We start from the raw sequence: 24,876 nt of genomic DNA on the forward strand, positions 1-24,876 counted from the left end.
TAGGTGTTTTGGTCACTTAAAAAGTGTTTCCCACCCCTAACCTACGGTTAATTCTGAAGCAGCCCTAAATTTAAATGATACATAATCCATCTTTGTGTATTGCAGAGTTATCTGCTCTTGTGAGCAGGTATTGATTGTTACGTCATTTGTTTGTGACAGTAACGTCATCAATTTTAGAGAAAAGGACGTAATTTTCTCACACAAACCAATGACGTAACAATCAATACCTGCTCACAAGAGAAGATAACTCTGCAATACGCAAAGACGGAATTCACAGGTTTGATATGCCATCAGTATTTCTGTCGACACGGATCTGAACACATGTTTTAATTAAAGTTAACAAATATCTGCAATAAAGACAAATCAGATGATATCTGAGGTATTACTACGTTTCACTAGAGTGTTAATGATATCAGTAGCAATGTGTTGATTACATAGCGGCAAGGCCTATTTATTATTTACCCATTCATCCCTAAAGTCACATGTAAACTCTACCATATCAAGCATTGGGCAAGTCCAGTTTAAAAATGTAGGGGTGAATGAGTAAAAGCTGTCATGTCACCACATATCAGCGAGTATTATGCCATAAATATTAATACAATATACAGAGTAATTAGTAATTAACAATACTTAACGCTTTCACCCTTTTGTGACTTTAATAGACTAAACCATACATTGACCTGGATGAGTCCATCATGGTCTACAGTGGTGAAAGGGTTAACAAGTAACAGACATCATTACTTCTTATACTTTACCAGTATACTTAACAAGAAAGTATCAATCAATCATACTGCATTCACAACCATGTGGTGGATCTAATAAAAATAATTATGCTGATCAATTCATTTTTATACTTGTTAACTTATTCACCCCTAAGGACAAATTTGAACTCCTCCAATTCAAAGGTTGGAATAGCTCTTTATGAAATTTCTGGGGTGAATGAGTTAGTTCTACTCCTACACTTTTTTTTTAAATCAAAAGAAAAACATTCAAGATATAAAAAAAATCTACAACTATGTGTAAATCGTTGAAATCCATTGACTCATTCACCCCTGACATTTCATAATAAACTATTCCAATTTTTGTATTGGGAGAGTTCAAATGTGTCTTCAGGTGTGAATGAGTTGAATAAGGAAAGTTTTATTATAATCTCTCATTCTGAAGATAAGAGAAAGAAATTTGTTTTATATACAGAACAGATATCCTCTGTAACAAGATGTTTAGGTATATATCTAGTATTAGCAGTTAAAGTTACACTGTGAACATTTTAATTGAAAATATTTGATTAAAAATTTTGGTGACTATTAAATAAGAGTAAATCACTTGATGCTAATAAATCTTCAAAATAGCTAGAATAAATTTCCCTTTTTTAACTAACAAATATTTAAAAAAAAAAATAAAAAAAATACAAATACAAATTCTGAAAAATATGTATTGTTGTTATATCATGAAAAGAAATGGTCAAAATGTGTTAAATTTAGATACAGTGTAAAGCACAGGTCTAGATTTACAACTAAGTCTTTATGGAATGACAACTACAACCAAAGAAACATTGATACCAAAAAAATGGGTAATTTACCCAAATAAAGAACAGGAAGTAAAGCCAGGTGTGCTAGGAGGGTTATGATTGGTTTGGTTTACTTTCTGCCTATGAATAGCAATAAAATATGGTTATTTATAATATGAGTCAGGTTTACAGTGGTGGAGGAAAAACGAAAGTGCTCGGAGAAAAACACCCATCTGTAGCCAGAATGCAACATGTGGGCCTCGATTACACACAGACTTTGTCAAGTTAGTGGTACAAATTGTAACTGTTATAACTTGATTAATATTGATTAGGCCACTTATCTTGGAAGTCTAAAAACCCTATCATATGACAACAATGTGTTTGGTTGATAAAGAAATTTAGAGAATAACCGTTTCACCGATAAGTAATTTTAGTAGACACTACCGTTCATTGACCTGGATGAGTCTAGTATGGTCTACAGTGGTGACAGGGATAACGGGAGTCTAGGAATGTGGTTATGCTTTCAATATTCATCTCTGAATAAATCTGTAATGTTTTTAAGTATTCAATACTCTAATGAAGGTTTAATAAGCCTAAAGGAATATTAAAAATTTCATGATGAAATAAAAAAAAAAGAAGACTAATGTTTCACTAGAGTTTTTCTATGATCGGAGATCAAAATGTTAATTTGTTTAGTTAAAAGATGTTATGGATTTTTTTTTGTCTTTCAACATAAAGTTTCGATGAAACATTTTTTCTGTAAACTTCATCATAAAAACATGACACATTACATAAATAAAATCTCTTACAATTTTCTATAAACAATTATTTCTCCCGTATATGTTATTTCAATTAACAAACTCTCCCGTATGTAAACATATATAATTCATTCTTTGTCTATATGGTATAGTAATCAATTTTGACAGCTATCTGATTTAAGTAAGTCACTCTATGTTAGTAATTATCCAATAGCTATAAAAATCTCAACATGAAACACACACCGACCAGTGATAATATTGATAAAATAATCTAAGACCTTATTAATATTTTACACATTGTGTGAATTTTAATAATGAATGATAAATGCAAACTTCACCTCGTTAGGCAGTCAACCTCTGACCTTGTTAGGCAGTTAACCTCTGACCTTGTTAGTCAGTTAACATCTGACCTTGTTAGACAGTTAACCTCTGACCTCATTAGGCAGTTAACCTTTGACCCTGTTAGGCAGTTAACCTCTGACCTTGTTAGGCAGTTAACCTTTGACCCTGTCAGGCAGGTAACCTCTGACCTTATCAGGCAGTTTATCTTGGGCCTTGTTGGTCAGTTAACCTTTGGCCTTGTAAGACAGTTCACCTCTGACCTTGCTAGGCAGTTAATCTCTGACCTTGTCAGGCAGCTTATATGTCTTACATTGGGCAGTAATCTTTTATCAGATAGTTGTCATTGTGAAAATTTCAACAACAAAACAAAACAAAAATCAGATAATGTAAAAACAGCTTTTAGTCCATGGTAGATAAATTTGTGAATGAGGTCATGCCCTCCAGTTATCTCCCTTTGATATAGACACTATCAATTTCTATTTTTCCCCAATTTTTTTTGGCCTGTTCTGTGAAAGCCCACATTATAATATCAACTCTCCCCATCGATGTTCCAGTCATAATAACAATTAAAACACATTGCATTACAGACACATTACCACATAGGTCAGAATTTTTAAAAGTAAGGCAATGTACATGTGTTCAATTCAAGTTAATTTTCTTGGCTTTTCCAGATTGAACACAGGTACCAATAAGAAAATACCGGATGTATCGGTAACATCGATGAATGTGATTTTTTTATAGACTATTGATGACAACTTTTGAATAATTATGATTGGTGGGACATAGATGCTGTCCTCTTCTGATTACACTTGAAGAACTGGCACACAGTGCTCCAGTGGCTTCAGCCTGAGACAAGATGTAGCCATTCCAAAAAAGGCAGGGTGGAACAGGGCACTGTAGGATAGCATGAGTGGTGCATGGCATTGTATAATGGCCTGAGTGTTTGATTAAGAGAGTTACCTCCCCTTTGAGCCTTTGGAGATCACATCCTCAATGCTAATGGCTTCACACTCGATTTTGGGATCATCTCCTTGATGTTCACACATTCTGAATGGTCTCATTCATGATTACAAATATCTTGTTACACATTTACAACATGTATTTCCATTTGATCTTGCAACTGTGAACTCCCATTAGCCAGTTAAACAGTTGTGTTCCATTCATGAAATATGATCTGCATTCATTTCACATCCAAAGAACTTGTCCTCATCTTTTTTCAGAGTGTACAATTGCCTGCAATTATCTCCCCTGAAAGATATATAGTTGTCCCCCCTTGAACATATATCCAAACAGACTGTACATTGACTAGTATTCATTGCTTTCTTTGTCCCAAGATTGTTCCATCATTACACTTTAAACGTATTCACTATTTACATTGATGTTGTGAAACTACCTGCTTATATGTGCATACACATGTATTTTCTGTTTTTAACATAAAAACTGAAATATTCTCTTATAAAATCTCATCACTAAAAAACTGTGAAATAGAAACAATTCTAGATTTCTTTATGTTACATTTAACATCATGTCTGTGCCAAATGTTCAGAAAGACAATTAACACAACAACAAGTCATTTGTACAATGATGCTTGCTTTCTCTAGAGTTATCTGCCCATTTAGTCATTAGGAAAATGGTGATTACCTCACAACATATTGTGTGTGTACAACTTCACTGGACCACATCAGTTGTAGCTTTATCAACATTTCTGCTGAATGATACATCTGATATCCATTTGTCTTTGAAGAAGTAACAACTACAGCATATATCCAAACATAATACAACTGTCCCATCCATTATAATATCAATTCATCATACAAGGGGAGATCACTCCGCATTATTGTTGTTTTGTAGGAAGCCGATCAGGTCCTATCAGTCCTAGTTCACAACAGAAGAAATCAATAATCAAGCTGTTGTTGATTTGTAGAACACTGGCTTAACTTAATCCCAATTAATCTCAGGTCACAAGGGCAGATAGCTCCAAACAGTTTTAACACTTCATTGTTACTGAGTTGTCTGCCCTTTATCACTGTTTTCAAAGACACAGAACTCTTTCTTCCTCTTTTCCTTTATTTAGTGAATTATCTTCCCCTTGGATCCTCGTCAGTCCTTTTAACATGTAGATTTCATAACTTATAACTTTCAGCCACTAAATTTCCATATTTATATCCGACTTGTCCGTACGTCAGAGTTAAGAGGCTCCATCTCAGGGTCGTAGGTTGCTTTGTGAAGGTCATCAACAGGGTAGAGAGAATGGCTATAATGCTGACCCCCGGGGTCCATGTAGCTGTAGGGTGGGGCTGTGGGTTCAGTGGGGAAATAACCATCATAGTTCCTTGGTTCCTCCTCATCGTCATCATCTTCATCACCTCCACACAGGAGGTAACGTGACCGCTGGAAAAGAAATGACTGGGTAAAAGATTTACATAGATCACACATTTTGCTATTTACTACCGTTAAGGGAACTTTTAGCCACTGTTTAACTTATTAGTGCTTTGTCTCTGAACAAAATTCAATACAATAAAATGCATTATATACAGTTAGACGTGCCTATGTGCCATGCGAAGCAAAGTTAAATGAATTGGAATCAAAACACTATTTTGGCTATATGACCTTCCTTTTAACATATGGCTGACATAATCTAGCCAAAAGTTAATCTTCTAAAAGGTCCTCTAGAAATGATATAATGAATTTTGTTCCATAAATCTTAAACTCCTACAGGGTTATCTAGGAAAGATGAATGGATTATGTTCAATGAATGTAAATCTCCTAAACGGTCCTTTTGAAATGATGAATGACTTTTGTTCAGTTAGTCTTTACCCACTATAGGGTTTTCTAGAAATGACAAGTTAGTATTTTTTCACCGAATCTTGTTAATTTTATTTTACAGCATAAATTAGTACAAGGGGCCATAACTACCTCACTGCAGTCGCCCTCGTACAGCATACAGCTGTGTATAGCCGCGGCTGGGATGGCGATGTAGGGTACGCCGGCCAGTAGCCAGCTGATGAGTTCCCACAGGTCAGACACCTGGTGGCCCGCGTAACTAATGGGGATGTTTTTAGTGATGATGAAGGAGTACAACCAGAAACCCTGAAATAGCCAAAAAAAAAATCACATTTTATCAGCAATACAACCTGACAACCTCAAAGTACAAAACCTTAATTGGGTGTTTTGAGAAACACTGTTATCACTGCAGAAGGAAATCTCTCTGATTGGTATAATTTTTGTTATACTTTACATTTACCCGACACCCTTTTTCCTACTATTGCCGTTTTTTATTATTATGGTCACTACAGCATGGTTGCCAAGGGACTGAATGATGTCCCTCCCATACGTACCGTAACTTGAGTAATGTCCCCTCATACTTACAGTAATCAGTGTTATGTCCCCTCATACTTACAGTAACTACAGAGTTATGTCCCCTCATACTTACAGTAATCAGTGTTATGTCGCCTCATACTTACAGTAATCAGTGTTATGTCCCCTCATACTTACAGTAATCACAGTGTTATGTCCCTTCATACTTACAGTAACTACAGAGTTATGTCCCCTCATACTTACAGTAATCACAGTGTTATGTCCCCTCATACTTACAGTAACTACAGAGTTATGTCCCCTCATACTTAGAGTAATCAGTGTTATGTCCCTTCATACTTACAGTAATCAGTGTTATGTCCCTTCATACTTACAGTAACTACAGAGTTATGTCCCCTCATACTTACAGTAATCAGTGTTATGTCCCCTCATACTTACAGTAATCAGTGTTATGTCCCCTCATACTTACAGTAATCACAGTGTTATGTCCCTTCATACTTACAGTAACTACAGAGTTATGTCCCCTCATACTTACAGTAATCAGTGTTATGTCCCCTCATACTTACAGTAATCAGTGTTATGTCCCCTCATACTTACAGTAATCACAGTGTTATGTCCCTTCATACTTACAGTAACTACAGAGTTATGTCCCCTCATACTTACAGTAATCAGTGTTATGTCCCCTCATACTTACAGTAATCAGTGTTATGTCCCCTCATACTTACAGTAATCACAGTGTTATGTCCCTTCATACTTACAGTAACTACAGAGTTATGTCCCCTCATACTTACAGTAATCAGTGTTATGGCCCTTCATACTTACAGTAACTACAGAGTTATGTCCCCTCATCCTTACAGTAATCAGTGTTATGTCCCTTCATACTAACAGTAATCAGTGTTATGTCCCTTTATACTTACAGTAATCACAGTGATATGTCCCTTCATACTTACAGTAACTACAGAGTTATGTCCCCTCATACTTACAGTAATCAGTGTTATGTCCCTTCATACTTACAGTAATCAGTGTTATGTCCCCTCATACTTACAGTAATCACAGTGTTATGTCCCTTCATACTTACAGTAATCACAGTGTTATGTCCCCTCATACTTACAGTAATCACAGTGTTATGTCCCTTCATACTTACAGTAATCACAGTGTTATGTCCCTTCATACTTACAGTAACTACAGTGTTATGTCCCCTCATACTTACAGTAATCAGTGTTATGTCCCCTCATACTTACAGTAATCACAGTGTTATGTCCCTTCATACTTACAGTAATCACAGTGTTATGTCCCCTCATACTTACAGTAATCACAGTGTTATGTCCCTTCATACTTACAGTAATTACAGAGTTATGTCCCCTCATACTAACAGTAATCAGTGTTATGTCCCTTCATACTTACAGTAATCAGTGTTATGTCACTTCATACTAACAGTAATCAGTGTTATGTCCCTTCATACTTACAGTAATCACAGTGTTATGTCCCCTCATACTTACAGTAATCACAGTGTTATGTCCCTTCATACTTACAGTAATCACAGTGTTATGTCCCCTCATACTTACAGTAATCACAGTGTTATGTCCCTTCATACTTACAGTAATCACAGTGTTATGTCCCCTCATACTTACAGTAATCACAGTGTTATGTCCCTTCATACTTACAGTAATCACAGTGTTATGTCCCCTCATACTTACAGTAATCACAGTGTTATGTCCCTTCATACTTACAGTAATCACAGTGTTATGTCCCCTCATACTTACAGTAATCACAGTGTTATGTCCCTTCATACTTACAGTAATCACAGTGTTATGTCCCCTCATACTTACAGTAATCACAGTGTTATGTCCCTTCATACTTACAGTAATCACAGTGTTATGTCCCCTCATACTTACAGTAATCACAGTGTTATGTCCCTTCATACTTACAGTAATCACAGTGTTATGTCCCCTCATACTTACAGTAATCACAGTGTTATGTCCCTTCATACTTACAGTAATCACAGTGTTATGTCCCCTCATACTTACAGTAATCACAGTGTTATGTCCCTTCATACTTACAGTAATCACAGTGTTATGTCCCCTCATACTTACAGTAATCACAGTGTTATGTCCCTTCATACTTACAGTAATCACAGTGTTATGTCCCTTCATACTTACAGTAACTACAGAGTTATGTCCCCTCATACTTACAGTAATCAGTGTTATGTCCCCTCATACTTACAGTAATCAGTGTTATGTCCCCTCATACTTACAGTAACTACAGAGTTATGTTCCCTCATACTTACAGTAACTACATAGTTATATCCCCTTATACTTACAGTAACTACAGAGTTATGTCCCCTCATACTTATAGTAACTAGAGTTATGTCCCCTCATAATTAAAGTAACAACAAAGTAATGTCCCCTTATACTTATAGTAACTAGAGTTATGTCCCCTCATACTTACAGTAACTACATAGTTATGTCCCCTCATACTTATAGTAACTAGAGTTATGTCCCTTCATAATTAAAGTAACTACAGAGTTATGTCCCCTCATACTTATAGTAACTAGAGTTATGTCCCCCCATACTTACAGTAACTACATAGTTATGTCCCCTCATACTTACAGTAACTACAGAGTAATGTCCCCTCATGCTTACAGTGACTACAGAGTTATGTCCCCTCATACTTAGTTACTACAGAGTTTTGTCCCCTCATACTAACAGAAACTACAGAGTTATGTCCCCTCATACTTAGTTACTACAGAGTTATGTCCTCTCATACTTACAGTTACTACAGAGTTATTTCCCCTCATACTTACAGTAGCTCCTATGGCAGCCAGTATACACCATATACTCAGCAGCACTTTTTCTGCTACAGCAAAACGATTTCTTACTGGAATGTAGAAAACATTTAACATTAGGAGTGATTTGATCTCATCAATACAAAACACCTAACATGGTCCTAACATATGATCAACAGACTTAATATTATTTTCTTATGAAAACAACTAAACTTTATATCCTTTTTTGTACCGAAATTTTATATCATGTTTTCTCAACAAAGTGATGACCCAGTGACTCACTTACCATACACAATGATAATGGAGAATGCCAGCAGAGCGACGGTGATGAAGCGGAGTCTGAGGACGGACTGGTCCATCAGTACAGTGTAATACATGCCCGCCTACAACAGACAACAGGCATTACATACAACAACTCATTCACCCCTATGTATCGAAACTGGACTTGCCCACTCTCTGACTTGGTAAGGTTGAAATGGGACTTTAGGGGTGAATGGGTAATAACAAATACATTTTATATTACAAACATAACACTCCTGTAACAGTGTAATGCTAATGTGAAACAATTTATCATATGTTTACCAGTGTAATATAAGGTTTTACAGTGAAAACAGTTGCTATTTTTCTACATTTATAAATAACACTTTTTTGTTTTATTTCCTGTGATGATATGCTAATTACCTGGGTCATGTGAATGAAGCCCGCCCCCAGGGCTAGTACAATCATGATGAATGAGATGACGAAGTTGACGAGGATTTTGTGAGACGATAAACGTGAAGATCGGGAAAACAAACTGTCACAGATGTTGTCAACGATAGTCAGCATACCCACAGACTGTAAAATTAAACAGCGATATTTTCCAGCAATTCAATTCTTTCATCAATTCAAATATTCATTAAATGCATCAACTTAACTGAAACCTTTCATTTCATTATCCACATATTTCTTATCTCGATTCTGCAAATTCAGCCATTAGATTCTGCTGAGGTCATGTATCATCCCGTTTTATGTCACTAGATCATTTATCTAAATTCACCCATCTCTTGTGTTTATTTTAATATATGAATGAAAATTACATTGTCATAATTTCTTCACTTGTTTTTTTAATTCTATCATTTTATTATTGATTCAATTCTTTGCCAATTATGAATTCTTTACTAATAGTTTATTAAAACATTCTAACACATCTTCATTCATTTGTTCATTCACTCACTGTTTCAGGATATTGTATACTTGTGACCAAAATCAATCATCATTGGCCTCCTCAACCACCTAACTATAGTAAGTGACTTACTGGCCTCCTCAACCACCTAACTATAGTAAGTGACTTACTGGCCTCCTCAACCACCTAACTATAGTAAGTGACTTACTGGCCTCCTCAACCACCTAACTATAGTAAGTGACTTACTGGCCTCCTCAACCACCTAACTATAGTAAGTGACTTACTGGCCTCCTCAACCACCTAACTATAGTAAGTGACTTACTGGCCTCCTCAACCACCTAACTATAGTAAGTGACTTACTGGCCTCCTCAACCACCTAACTATAGTAAGTGACTTACTGGCCTCCTCAACCACCTAACTATAGTAAGTGACTTACTGGCCTCCTCAACCACCTAACTATAGTAAGTGACTTACTGGCCTCCTCAACCACCTAACTATAGTAAGTGACTTACTGGCCTCCTCAACCACCTAACTATAGTAAGTGACTTACTGGCCTCCTCAACCACCTAACTATAGTAAGTGACTTCCTGACCTCCTCAACCACCTAACTATAGTAAGTGACTTACTGGCCTCCTCAATCACCTAACTATAGTAAGCAACTTACCAGGAACATAACTCCACTAAGGAAGAGAGACAGGAAGAAAAGCATGGCGTACTGCTTGGGGATGTTCAGTATGGAGAACGCTGCAGGCATGGCCTGAAATACGACCTTGATACCTGTAACACAAACATCCGCATCAGTAACAGAGGTCACGACCTTCACATCTATATCCAAAACACATCAGTCATAGAGGTCACGACCTTCACATCTATATCACAAACACAACTGTCATAGAGGTCACGACCTTCACATCTATATCACAAACACAAATCAGTCATAGAGGTCACGACCTTCACATCTATATCACAAACAAACATCAGTCAGTGAGGTCATTACCTTCACATCTATATCACAACACAAATCAGTCAGTGAGGTCATGACCTTCACATCTATATTAAAACCACACATCAATCATAAAGGTCAAAACCTTCACATCTATATCACAAACACACGTCAGTCATAGAGGTCCCAACCTTCACATCTACATCACAAACACACATCAGTTATAGAGGTCACGACCTTTACATCTACATCACAAACACATCACTCATAGAGGTCATGACCTTCACATCTATATCACAAACACACGTCAGTCATAGAGGTCCCAAACTTCACATCTACATCACAAACACACATCAGTTATAGAGGTCACGACTTTCACATCTACATCACAAACACACATCAGTTATAGAGGTCACGACTTTCACATCTACATCACAAACACACATCAGTTATAGAGGTCACGACCTTTACATCTACATCACAAACACATCGCTCATAGAGGTCATGACCTTCACACCTATATCACAAACTAACATCAGCCATAAGGGTCAAGCCCTTCACATCAATACCACAAACACATCACTCATAGAGGTCACAACCTTCACGTCTATATCACAAACACACATCAGTCATAGAGGTCACGCCCTTCACATCTATATCACAAACACTCGTCAGTCATAGAGGTCCCAACCTTCACATCTACATCACAAACACACATCAGTTATAGAGGTCACGACTTTCACATCTACATCACAAACACACATCAGTTATAGAGGTCACGACTTTCACATCTACATCACAAACACACATCAGTTATAGAGGTCACGACCTTTACATCTCCATCACAAACACATCACTCATAGAGGTCATGACATTCACATCTATATCACAAACACAACTGTCATAGTGGTCACGACCTTCACATCTATATCGCAACACACATCAGTCAGTGAGGTCACATCACAAACACATCACTCATAGAGGTCACAACCTTCACGTCTATATCACAAACACACATCAGCCATAAGGGTCAAGCCCTTCACATCAATACCACAAACACATCACTCATAGAGGTCATGACATTCACATCTATATCACAAACACAACTGTCATAGTGGTCACGACCTTCACATCTATATCCAAAACACATCAGTCATAGAGGTCACGACCTTCACATCTATATCACAAACAAGAATCAGTCAGTGAGGTCATGACCTTCACATCTATATCACAACACACATCAGTCAGTGAGGTCATGACCTTCACATCTATATTAAAACCACACATCAATCATAAAGGTCAAAACCTTCACATCTATATCACAAACACACGTCAGTCATAGAGGTCCCAACCTTCACATCTACATCACAAACACACATCAGTTATAGAGGTCACGACTTTCACATCTACATCACAAACACATCACTCATAGAGGTCATGACCTTCACATCTATATCACAAACTAACATCAGCACTAAGGGTCAAGACCTTCACATCTATATCACAAACTAACATCAGCCATAGAGTTCAAGACCTTCACATCTATATCACAAACTAACATCAGCCATAAGGGTCAAGCCCTTCACATCTATATCACAAACACACATCAGCCGTAAGGGTCAAGACCTTCACATCTATATCACAAACAAACATCAGCCATAAGGGTCAAGACCTTCACATCAATATCACAAACACATCACTCATAGAGGTCACAACCTTCACATCTATATCACAAACACACATCAGCCGTAAGGGTCAAGACCTTCACATCTATATCACTAACACACATCAGTCATAAGGGTCAAGACCTTCACATCTATATCACAAACACACATCAGCCGTAAGGGTCAAGACCTTCACATCTATATCACAAACACACATCAGTCATAAGGGTCAAGACCTTCACATCTATATCACAAACACAAATCAGTAACATAGGTCACGACCTTCACATCTATATCACAAACACATCAGTCATAGAGGTCACGACCTTCACATCTATATCGCAACACACATCAGTCAGTGAGGTCAAGACCTTTGTATCTATATCACAAACACATCAGTCATAGAGGTCACGACCTTCACATCTATATCACAAACACAACAGTCAGTGAGGTCACGACCTTCGTATCTATATCACAACACACATCAGTCAGTGAGGTCACGACCTTCGTATCTAAATCACAAACACTCATCTGTCAAGAGAGTTATGATCTTCATATCAATAATACAATTTTTACAGTCCAAATTACTATAAACGAAAAAAATGTTAAAGGCTCCTTATTTCATAAATCTCATATAAAATAGAAACTCATGAAAGATCATATATTTGTAAATTCAACAAAACAAGATCAACATAAATATTGTACCATATACAGAATGTTCATCATCCCTAGGACAGGGGCTAGTGGAACCACATATATTTTCATTTTAAACATTGAAAACGTCCTTTGGTATGACATAAGTCTACTACATGTAGCCCTCAGTATGGGACTAGTGGAATTGTACATCCCTGAAATTATTTTTAACCCTGTTATTTTGTCTGTCATTATATATGCTCTGTACATGTGTTTCCAGCAAAGCAATGAAAACAGGATTTGTAACAAACGCTTCTTTGTTAAAGGCAGATTGTCCTTCTTTTTCCATCAACTTCTTTATTCTCATGAATGGTGTGAATTCCTCCATGCTGTTATTTGTAAATGCTTAGCTTTGCATGATATATATATATATATATTAGTGATAGCTGTGTTAGTTGCCCATACAAACATCATATAATAGGTCAAATGATAGTTATCATTTTAAAAAGGCACATAATCAATACTTTTCCATATACATTTTTCAAGCAAATTAAACTTTCACTTTTAATCCTTTTACCACTGTAGATCATAATAAACTCATCCAGATCAATGCATGGCAGAGTCTACTAAAATTATATAGTGGTGAAAGGGTTAAAATTCTAAGAATTGCATTAAGATATAGACAAACATTGAAAACCGAGTTCTTGCTACATAATTTATACATTGTATAGGACACTTATAAACCCTGAAGGTAGAAAAGGTAGGTATTATAGATACTATATCATCACGTCCGATACATTGTATAGGACACTTATAAACCCTGAAGGTAGACAAGGTAGGTATTATAGATACTATATCATCACGTCTGATACTAAGGAGAAATTATAGAAACCACAAAAAGGATCACACAGCGCATACAAAAAAATAAAAACAAATATCAGCAAAAAGCCGCCATTCACATTTCAAACAACGGGAATCCTGTTCATACAACTGAGGCTATGCATGCATAACAGCCTCTAAACAACACCATGTAAAGTGGAATTAAACAATATAAACAACACCTTATAAAGTGGAATTAAACAATATAAATAACACCTTCTCTTAACAAGAAAGTATGCTATTTACACAAACTTTGGGAGTGGGTTTAGTGGAGGGTGGAATTGAATCTAAACTTAAACAAATATCTGGGCTGCTTTCAACATCAATTAAGGTTTTTTGCTGCCTTAAACATTATAGCTGGAAGTTGACTTGAAATTTCTTCGATATATCCTCCCCAATACATTATACCTGTGGGCTGTTTAGAGTTATCTCCCTTACATATGCCTATGAGTCGTCACAAAGATATATCTCTTACACATTAAGGCTCCCATTGCTTCTGAGTTATTGTATGTTACACACCTTTGATTGTCATTGAGTTATCTCCCTTACACATACTTGAGAATTATCAGTGAGTTGTCTCCCTAACACATACTTGAGAATTATCAATGAGTTGTCTCCCTAACACATACCTGAGAATTATCAATGAATTGTCTCCCTAAAACATACCTGAGAATTATTAATGAGTTGTCTCCCTAACACATCCCTGAGGATTATCAATGAATTGTCTCCCTAACACATACATGAGAATTATCAATGAATTGTCTCCCTAACACATACCTGAGAATTATTAATGAGTTGTCTCCCTAACACATACCTGAGAATTATCAATGAGTTGTCTCCCTAACACATACCTGAGAATTATCAATGAATTGTCTCCCTTACACATACCTGAGAATTATCAATGAATTGTCTCCCTAACACATACTTGAGAATTATCAATGAATTGTCTCCCTAACACATACTTGAGAATTATCAATAAGTTATCTCCCTTTCACATACTTGAGCATTAGCAGTGAGTTATCTCCCTTATACATACTTGAGAATTATCAATGAGTTGTCTCCCTTACACAAACTTGAGAAAGATCATTCAATTGTCTCTCTACACATACTTGAGAATTATCATTGAAGTGTCCCCCCCCCCCCCCCTCTACACATTATGTTTTGTATCATATTAAAAAAACAAATGTATGTAATTCTAAGCAAAATTTGCACAAACCACCAGAAAGGACAGACATGAAGGGATGACAGCTAAAAACCAAATCAAGTACATGGGCTTTTAAAAAAAGAACTCCAAATTCTCCAATTCATGTCTGTTTAATTGTTACCAACATACAAATTAGATTTCAGAGTACTTTTTATAATGTTTTGTTTTGAAGTTAAATACATCCCATTACTTTTGTGTCACCAAAAAAAAAGAATTATGATTTATAGTTTATGATATCACTTTTATACTTGTAGACGCAATACTGAATTACCATGCAGGTGTGAGAACCCAAGATCTTGTTCAGTATATTAGACAACAGGGAAAAGATTACCCAAAACCTTGTCCAGAATACTAGACAATAGGGAAGGGAGTACCAAAAACTTTGTCCAGTATACTAGACAACAGGGAAGGGAGTTCCCAAAACCTTGTCCAGTTGTCCGTTTTTAATCAAATTTCACAATAATTATACATTTAGAAATCTTTTAATCTATTTTAATTCATTGATTGCAAAATGGAAGTGACTTAGAGGGTATGATGGCTATAGGAGATCATGCATGTGACGTCTCCCTGTGTTTTACCCTGAAAACCTAAAACTTCTATAAAAGAATTAAAATGTCCTAAACAATAGCTGCAATATCAGAAATTACTAATTTTTTAGAATATGCATATAAACACAAATAGAGTCCAAATTGATGAATACTGTTCAAAACTAAAGAAAATTCACTAATCAGATTCTGGGAAAATAATTGTTAAGACAAATCTCCCTAGAAAATACTTGATCTCTCTTCGAGTGGGGGAGAAATCTCCCCAGTATAAGTTATGAAGACATCACATGTATGACAGAGGTAATAAAGACTAAGGATGGTTTGTGTGGCACCAAACAGACCAAATACAAGCCAAGGGGAGATAACTTACAGGTATCTACAGTGCTCCCTGTGTGTGTGAGTGCCGAATCAAAATGAAAGATAAATCATCATTTTAATTACAATCCGGTGTGACAATAAAAACAAATAAGGCAAAAGAACACAAGTTTAGCTTAACCACCACAGATGAACATAAGGACTTCAGAAAAAGTTTTACTTGCAAATTTATCCTCAATGATATCTTCTCACAATTATACGGAAAATTATGAATTTTGCAATCTAATCTATTTTGACGTAATTTTTTAGGTGTCAATTAAAATGTTCATCCAATAACGTAGGATGTTGGAAAGTTTTTGTAGCGTTATCTATGGGAGTAACTGTGATGTCCTAATAAAAACAGTCTCATCAAATAGGGATGAGTGTGGGACAAGCACGTATCTGGAACAAGGGAATTGAATAATAGTATACCAGGCAAATTCATCCAAAACTGATCATTTCTTCAAAAGAAATCACATGAAACACACCTGTACAAAATCCATGATGGCCACCAGCAGCCATATTGAATTATACTGATATAAAATATTTGCAGGATATTTCACCAACACATTTCTTTAAGAATTATTGCATGGAAACTTTTGAAGACAACATATTTCTACATCCATTACCTTTAAACAAATTTTGGATTAATTTTGTGATAGTTTCATGACATCAATATTGAAAATTTTCAGTTAAGGTAAAATATTAGTCTTGCTGCACAAACTTATTTCTGACTTCTCCTGAGAGTAACAATTTGTAAACAGCTAAAAAAAAATGTATATTTTCCAACCAAAAAAAAATATATATTAAGAATTTTACACACTGAATTTACCACTGAAAAAAAAAAAAAAATTATGGTGAAGACTTAAGTTTTATTTGTGATGCAAGACCTCAGACACCTTAACACAAGCCAAAGATTTTAAAATGTTAATACTATTAACATCGAGGACATATCGTTTTAGTGTTACATCTCCATACAAAATGCTTTAACAATGCAGTGGTGTTGGTGTGTTCCAGAAACGGCTCAAAGCATTGAACAAAATGAAACATAGCTTAAAAATGGTGTTCAATATTCAAATAAGATTAAATTGCCAACAGGTGATTCTATATAATGGCTGGGATAGACAGTACAGACATTAGGGTTTCCCCATGAAGCATCAACTTTTCTCCATATACTGAGATAAAAACAATTTCTGTGTAATGGTGCAAAGGTGTAAATAAGCTTTCCTTTTAAACTTGTTCACCCCTGAAATTTCATAATGAATTATTCCAACATTCGAATTGGAAGAGTTCAAATGTATCTACAGGGGTGAATGAGTTCAACAGATTCACATTATTAGGAGTTTCAAAACTTACTGATAAACATATAGGTACAGACACATGTATTGATAAAATACGAGAAATTTATCCAAGATAAAAAAACACCTTTTATGCCAGTTAGATTTGATTGACCAAATAATTCTATTGTAGAAAAAACAATTTTACAATATATCTTCCTTTCTGTAAACAAGAGGCCCAGAGGGCCTGTATCGCTCACCTTGATATTTGAGCAGTCATTTCAAAATATTCTCATTAAATATTATACTGTACTACAAATATTTCAATCGCCAACTTTGTTGGCTTTATTCATTGGAAGCTACCAGCCAAATATTATTATGATTCTATTCTTTTCGTTTCTTCAGAAGTTGTTTGAAGTGTTATCAGCGTGTTATGTAACAAGTGTTTGACATGTTTGTCCCTGTGACCTTGTAAGTAGGTGGAGGTCATTTTCCTTATCAAACTTTGCTGGCTCTATTCCAAGCAGCTACTAGCCAAATCTTATGAATCCATGCCTTTTGGTTCTTCAGAACAAGTCATTTGAAGTTTTGTTGACCTCTGTGACCTTTAAAGTAGGTTGAGGTCATTTTCATTCTAAAACTTTGGTGAGCTCTATCCTAAGAAGCCAACAGCCAAATATTTTGATGCTATGCCTTTCGATTATTTAGAAGAAGTTGTTTGATGTTTTTAACATGTTTGACCCCTGTGACATTATAAGAAGGTCAAGGTCATTTTCCTTCTCAAAATTTATAAGGCTCTTACAAATGAAGCTTTCAGCCAAATATCATGAGTCAAGGCCTGTCCATTATTCAGAAGAATTTGTCAGATGTGCTTGACATATTTGACCCCTGTGATCTTGAAAGTAGATCCAGGTTATTTTCATTGGCAAAGTTTGGAAGCTACCAGCCAAATATGAAGATTCAAATTCTATACCTTTCAGTTCTTAAGAAGAACTTGGTTGAAGCGTTTGACACATTTTTGAATCCTGTGACCTTTTAAGTAGGTCAAGGTCATTTTTGTTCGCTAACTTTGTCGGGCTCTTACCAAAAAAGCTTTCAGCCAATAACTCTAGGCCTGTCCATTCTTCAGAAGAACTTGTTTAAAGGAAAAGTTGACGATGATGGAAGGACGACAGACGCAGCACCATGACATAAGCTCACTTGCCCTTTGGACAGTTGAGTTACTAAAACCAGCCAAACTCATGCATGATTATTTTTTTATTAATTAAAATTAATTTCTTCTTTTCATGCATGAATTTGAGTGCACATAAATCTGTAAAATAATTAAATAGGAGATAATCATGAGGTTTGTGTACGGGACTATAATTTACAGTTCTGTGCAGGAACTGTCCAAAACCATGGATTACCTGAAGAACTGCCCACGTTATTGAAATCTGCAATTTAAAATATTCAAACTTTGTAAAAATGCTGCCAACTTATCAACTTTAACCAATCGGAATGGAATCTGCAATTTAGAAAATATTCAAATTTGTCATGGTGTCAACAAATTTTGACCTGCTTCGCCATCAACATGAATTAAAAAAAATCCTCTGAACAAAATATTTGAAATCTGCAATTTGAAAAGACACCTGTTCTACAAAACAAATTTAATGTATTAAGTATTCCAGCATTAATTTGCCCCTTTTATCTGATAAATATGACAATACAAAATCTATCACATTTCTGAATTGACAGCCATCCACCACCCAGTAAACACTGACGGCCATCCACCACCCAGTAAACACTGACGGCCATCCACCACCCAGTAAACACTGCAGTCTTTTTACACTTCAGATTATTGACGAAGTAATCGCTAAATGTATCTGGCTCAATAACAGCTCGCTGTGAATAAAAGCTGTGAATTAGGATTTTAAAAATTTTGAAACTCCTGAATCACATATAACTTAAAATCCAGACATCTCTACAAGCTACAATGACAGAAACTTTCATTAAAGTATTGATATTTTACATACAAATTTGTTTCCTGTTCTCTAAATAGAGAATTAATTAAGCACGAGTTTAACGATTCTCTAGTTCAACAGACAATATTCAAAGATAACAATTTTCTGTATTTGTGAGACAAGATATACGTATTAGTGTCAGAAAGTAATTAAAGGTGGTGTACCTTAGATAGCCCACCCCTTATAAGTGCCCTCTAAACTTTTTTTACCAGAACAGCTTTTTTTTTTGAGAATTTTGAAACTCATTCACCCCTGAAATTTCATAATGACCTATTCCATTCCAACCTTTGAATTGGAAAAGTTTAAATGTGTCTTCAGGGGTGAATGAGTTAAGTGTCCAGGATGCTTACGTAGTCCAACTAAAGACAAACATTCATATCATTTTGCATTGAAATAAATGCAAAACATATCTGACCACAAATAAAACTGTTACTGGCATATTATGCTTCTACAAAAAGGTTTAACAGGAAATTTAAGTCTTTTTCCCCCAAATTAATTACATTAAATTTGACAAAAAAGGTCTACCTTTCAATGTTTTATTTTAGCTGATAACTATTAAAAGTTTGTACGTAATTTACACATTTCAACATTACCTTAATGATATCTTAATGGGAAACTCTATTTCAAACCAAAACTACTACTTTTGTCTCTAAAAGCAGCTTAACATCAAATCAGGAAAAAAAATGTGTTTGTTAATTAAAATTTCCAACTCATTTCAATAGAAGAAAACACAGGAAAAGACATGTTCGCTGAAACATTGGCAATACCATTAGCATGAAAATGTTGACTGAAAAAATCTAGTTTTCATCGTAAGGATATGCATGTCTACATGTAAAACTGAATACGGAATATCTATAAAGCAAGAAACCTCATCAAACACTCAACCAAAACAATGCTGGTCATTTTATAAAAAATAATGATATAAGCTATTACAATACTAATATTTTCATCAACTCGGTGTTTTGACGATTCACAATTCTGTTTTTGGTGTAGACAAAATCAATATTTCACAGAATTACAAAGGTTTTCTTCAAATCTATGTGACGATATTTCATCGGCTATTAAAAAGGAAGATCACTCTTCTTTATATAAATGGTATCTTCTACTGTTTGTTATAATTTAATTTTGCCAATTTTTTTTTTGAAAATAGGGCTTGTGTTGATTTCCCAATATGAGTTCCCTTTGAAAGCTACAAATCAACTTAGTTATCAATTAAGGTTAATTTCAATATGATTCCAAGTTTTTTATTAAAACATATTTTACTGAATTTAAAAGATTACAAAGAGATTAAAAATTAAATTCATCAATTAAGGATACCTGTCCCACTGTAGGCAAAACATCAGAGATTCCACTGTAATTTGTTTTTGTATAAACAGTTACCTCCCCTTAATTCTATTTGTAGCATTATTGGGACAGGACACTTCCCCTGACCAGGTAGCTGGTTTGAGTAATAGTATAACAATCTGAGGTCCAGAGTTGGAGTCCTAGTGTGGCCTTTAGTATAACAATCTGAGGTCCAGAGTTGGAGCCCTAGTGTGACCTTTAGTATAACAATATGAGGTCCAGAGTTGGAGCCCTAGTGTGGACTTTAGTATATCAATCTGAGGTCCAGAGTTGGAGGCCTAGTGTGGCCTTTAGTATAACAATCCTTAATTCTATTTGTAGCATTATTGGGACAGGACACTTCCCCTGACCAGGTCGCTGGTTTGAGTAATAGTATAACAATCTGAGGTCCAGAGTTGGAGCCCTAGTGTGACCTTTAGTATAACAATATGAGGTCCAGAGTTGGAGCCCTAGTGTGGCCTTTAGTATAACAATCTGAGGTCCAGAGTTGGAGCCCTAGTGTGGCCTTTAGTATAACAATCTGAGGTCCAGAGTTGGAGTCCTAGTGTGGCCTTTAGTATAACAATCTGAGGTCCAGAGTTGGAGTCCTAGTGTGGCCTTTAGTATAACAATCTGAGGTCCAGAGTTGGAGTCCTAGTGTGGCCTTTAGTATAACAATCTGAGGTCCAGAGTTGGAGTCCTAGTGTGGCCTTTAGTATAACAATCTGAGGTCCAGAGTTGGAGTCCTAGTGTGGCCTTTAGTATAACAATCTGAGGTCCAGAGTTGGAGTCCTAGTGTGGCCTTTAGTATAACAATCTGAGGTCCAGAGTTGGAGTCCTAGTGTGGCCTTTAGTATAACAATCTGAGGTCCAGAGTTGGAGTCCTAGTGTGGCCTTTAGTATAACAATCTGAGGTCCAGAGTTGGAGTCCTAGTGTGGCCTTTAGTATAACAATCTGAGGTCCAGAGTTGGAGTCCTAGTGTGGCCTTTAGTATAACAATCTGAGGTCCAGAGTTGGAGTCCTAGTGTGGCCTTTAGTATAACAATCTGAGGTCCAGAGTTGGAGTCCTAGTGTGGCCTTTAGTATAACAATCTGAGGTCCAGAGTTGGAGTCCTAGTGTGGCCTTTAGTATAACAATCTGAGGTCCAGAGTTGGAGTCCTAGTGTGGCCTTTAGTATAACAATCTGAGGTCCAGAGTTGGAGTCCTAGTGTGGCCTTTAGTATAACAATCTGAGGTCCAGAGTTGGAGTCCTAGTGTGGCCTTTAGTATAACAATCTGAGGTCCAGAGTTGGAGTCCTAGTGTGGCCTTTAGTATAACAATCTGAGGTCCAGAGTTGGAGTCCTAGTGTGGCCTTTAGTATAACAATCTGAGGTCCAGAGTTGGAGTCCTAGTGTGGCCTTAAGTATAATAATCTGAGGTCCAGAGCTGGAGCCTTAGTGTGGCCTTTAGTATAACAATATGAGGTCCAGAGTTGGAGTCCTAGTGTGGCCTTTAGTATAACAATCTGAGGTCCATAACGAGGGACAATTTATTAATACACCAAACATTTAGGTAATCAACATATCAAACAAAGTTATCTGATGTGGAGGGCCAAATTAACACAGTTATCTGATGTGGAGGCCAAGTTAACACAGTTATCTGATGTGGAGGGCCAAGTTAACACAGTTATCTGATGTAGAGGGCCAAGTTAACACAGTTATCTGATGTGGAGGGCCAAAATAACACAGTTATCTGATGTGGAAGGCCAAGTTAACACAGTTATCTGATGTGGAGGGCCAAGTTAACACAGTTATCTGATGTGGAGGGCCAAGTTAACAAAGTTATCTGATGTGGAGGGCCAAGTTAACACAGGTTGAGTAAACCATTGTAAGCAAAAGTTGGACTTGGCGAATACAGATTTTAATGTGGTAGGTCGAAACTTTGACTGGGCAAATAAGAACTTAATGTTGTAGGTCGAAACTTTGACTGGGCAAATAAGAACTTAATGTTGCAGGGCAAAACTTTGACTGGGCAAATAAGAACTTAATGTTGTAGGTCGAAACTTTGACTGGGCAAATAAGAACTTAATGTTGTAGGTCGAAACTTTGACTGGGCAAATAAGAACTTAATGTTGCAGGGCGAAACTTTGACTTGGCGAATACAGATTTTAATGTTGTAGGTTGAAACTTTGACTGGGCAAATAAGAATTTTACCATTGTTGGGTGAAAGTTTGACTGGGTGAATATAGTTTTTACCAGTGTAGGGCAAAAGTTGACTTGGTGAATGTAGATCTTAATGTTGTAGGGTGAAGGTTTGACTGGGCAAATAAGGATTTTACTGTTGTAGGGTGAAATTCTGACATGGTGAATATAGTTTTTACCTTTGTAGGGTGAAAGTTGGACTTAGCGAATACAGATTTTACTGTTGTAGGGCAAAAATTGACCGAGTAAAAAAGATTTTACTGTTGTAGGGTGAAAGTTGACTGGGCGAATATAGATTTTACCGTCGTAGGGCAAAAGTTTGACCGGGTAATACTTTCCCAGTGTACAGTATGGTAAGATAAAGTAAGCTATGTAAAGATTTGTTTTATATTCAGTTTTGAAGTCACCAATAAACAAACTTGTGAATCATCTGCCAGAGACTGTTTCAGAATGTCATGCAGCTTATATAAATGTCTATATTTCTACTCAAACAACAAACATTCAGGAGTAAGCAAACACTAAATTATAATAAATTATAATAAAAAATAATCTAACATGAAACAATACTCTTGATAACTCAAATATAATCGTAAAGACAGTGATTATGGAAAACAGTATTTTAGTTTGATGATGATAACGATTAATAAACCCAGAGTGTAATAAATCTATCACCTATTAATAGAATAATTTTCACTGATTTACAAAATAGTTGTCATCTATTTAAAGAACAAATCTTTTAACTATATTATACAAAATAAATGTAAATAATATACAAAATGGCTCTGCCAACTAAAAATATTCACCGATAGGATATATTCATACAAAACAATATTTCTGAAGAAAAATATTCTAGTAGTTACTGTCACAAAAATTCATCACATGGGTAAATTCTGATAATGTGAGCAAATCATAACAGAAGAAAACCCTACTAAAATGCCCTACTCGTATACAGATAACAGCACCAACACAACAGGAGTCGATAGAACTCACTGAAATACACTTCTTAGGATACTAGTAACACAAACTACTGTTAAAGCATCTAAATTAATCTGAGGACTTTAGAATCAGAAACAGATGTTAGTTGGAAAGATGTCAAGTTTAGTTTAGGTTTATATACACATCTAGATCTATATAGATTTATACACACACGGCAGTAGCAGAGTTATAGATTTTTTTTCATTTTTTTTTTCAATAGCAGTTAGAATAATTTGTATTTTATTTTTTTAACTAAAGCTGTTCAAATCAATATCAGCTACAAGCCGTTTAACTGCCTAGTATTGTTTTGATAGTTAAAAAATCATTCAACCCATTCCCCCCTGAAAATTTAATAATGAACTATTCCAACCTTTGAATTGGAAGAGTTCATATGTGTCTTCAGAGGTGAATGAGTTAAAATGCATTTAAATCGAATGCAGATTTTGTTTGTGATTAAAAATTCTTAAACAAATATTTTTATTTACACTCCATGTAGGTGTTGCCTAAAAGTTTTAACAAAGACACATATAATAGGAGTAGCATGTATATATATAGTCAATGTTTAATGGAAAAAACAACCAATGTCACTAGAGTGCTCTCCCTTAGAGCACATGTGTATCAATAGGGCCCTTACCTAGGAAGGTGCTCTCGGGTAGGGATGACGAGGTTTTGTCGAGCAGGTTGCCTAGATAGGGAGCCATGGCTAGCTGAGGTACCTGGACTATGCAGGCATATACAAGTATGATAAGTAGCCAACCCCTGTTCAAACAGAAAATAGCCGAAAATAAACATTATAATATAAGTAAACACAAAACAGACGGAAACAATATTATAATAAAAGTTACACTGAATTGGTAAATTCTAGTCAGAAAATAAATCAGTTGTGTAGCCTTCATTAACATCACAGCATCAAACAAAATTGAAATATTTTTGGCGAATTTATAAATAAATTACTTTCATCATTTCAACCTTATTTCCATTTTCCACTGGGAAAATGCTGCTGACTTTGGCTCATCTGTTTTTTTAC

The 24,876-nt window shown here is 35.7% G+C and overlaps 1 protein-coding gene across 8 annotated transcripts in view; it reads right to left on the reverse strand.

Moving 5' to 3' along the window:
• Positions 1-936: 936 nt before the first annotated feature.
• LOC110466921 (sodium- and chloride-dependent GABA transporter 2-like) overlaps positions 937-24,876 on the reverse strand; it is a 123,237-nt gene continuing 99,297 nt past the window's right edge. For 6 of the 8 annotated variants that reach the window (XM_021523724.1, XM_021523718.1, XM_021523720.1 and 3 more), the window contains 9 exons: positions 24,484-24,608; positions 18,775-18,801; positions 16,108-16,125; positions 10,534-10,646; positions 9,389-9,541; positions 8,994-9,090; positions 8,726-8,799; positions 5,524-5,697; positions 937-4,998 (listed from right to left, as the gene is read on the reverse strand). In XM_021523724.1, the coding sequence (XP_021379399.1) occupies positions 4,768-4,998; positions 5,524-5,697; positions 8,726-8,799; positions 8,994-9,090; positions 9,389-9,541; positions 10,534-10,646; positions 16,108-16,125; positions 18,775-18,801; positions 24,484-24,608 (1,012 nt within the window). In that variant the 3' untranslated portion in view covers positions 937-4,767. The remainder of the gene's footprint in view (positions 4,999-5,523; positions 5,698-8,725; positions 8,800-8,993; positions 9,091-9,388; positions 9,542-10,533; positions 10,647-16,107; positions 16,126-18,774; positions 18,802-24,483; positions 24,609-24,876) is intronic. The other 2 variants (XM_021523723.1, XM_021523725.1) reach the window with 2 other exon arrangements.

Source organism: Mizuhopecten yessoensis, unplaced genomic scaffold (assembly GCF_002113885.1).
Source record: "Mizuhopecten yessoensis strain PY_sf001 unplaced genomic scaffold, ASM211388v2 scaffold11147, whole genome shotgun sequence".
NCBI lineage: Eukaryota > Metazoa > Mollusca > Bivalvia > Pectinida > Pectinidae > Mizuhopecten > Mizuhopecten yessoensis.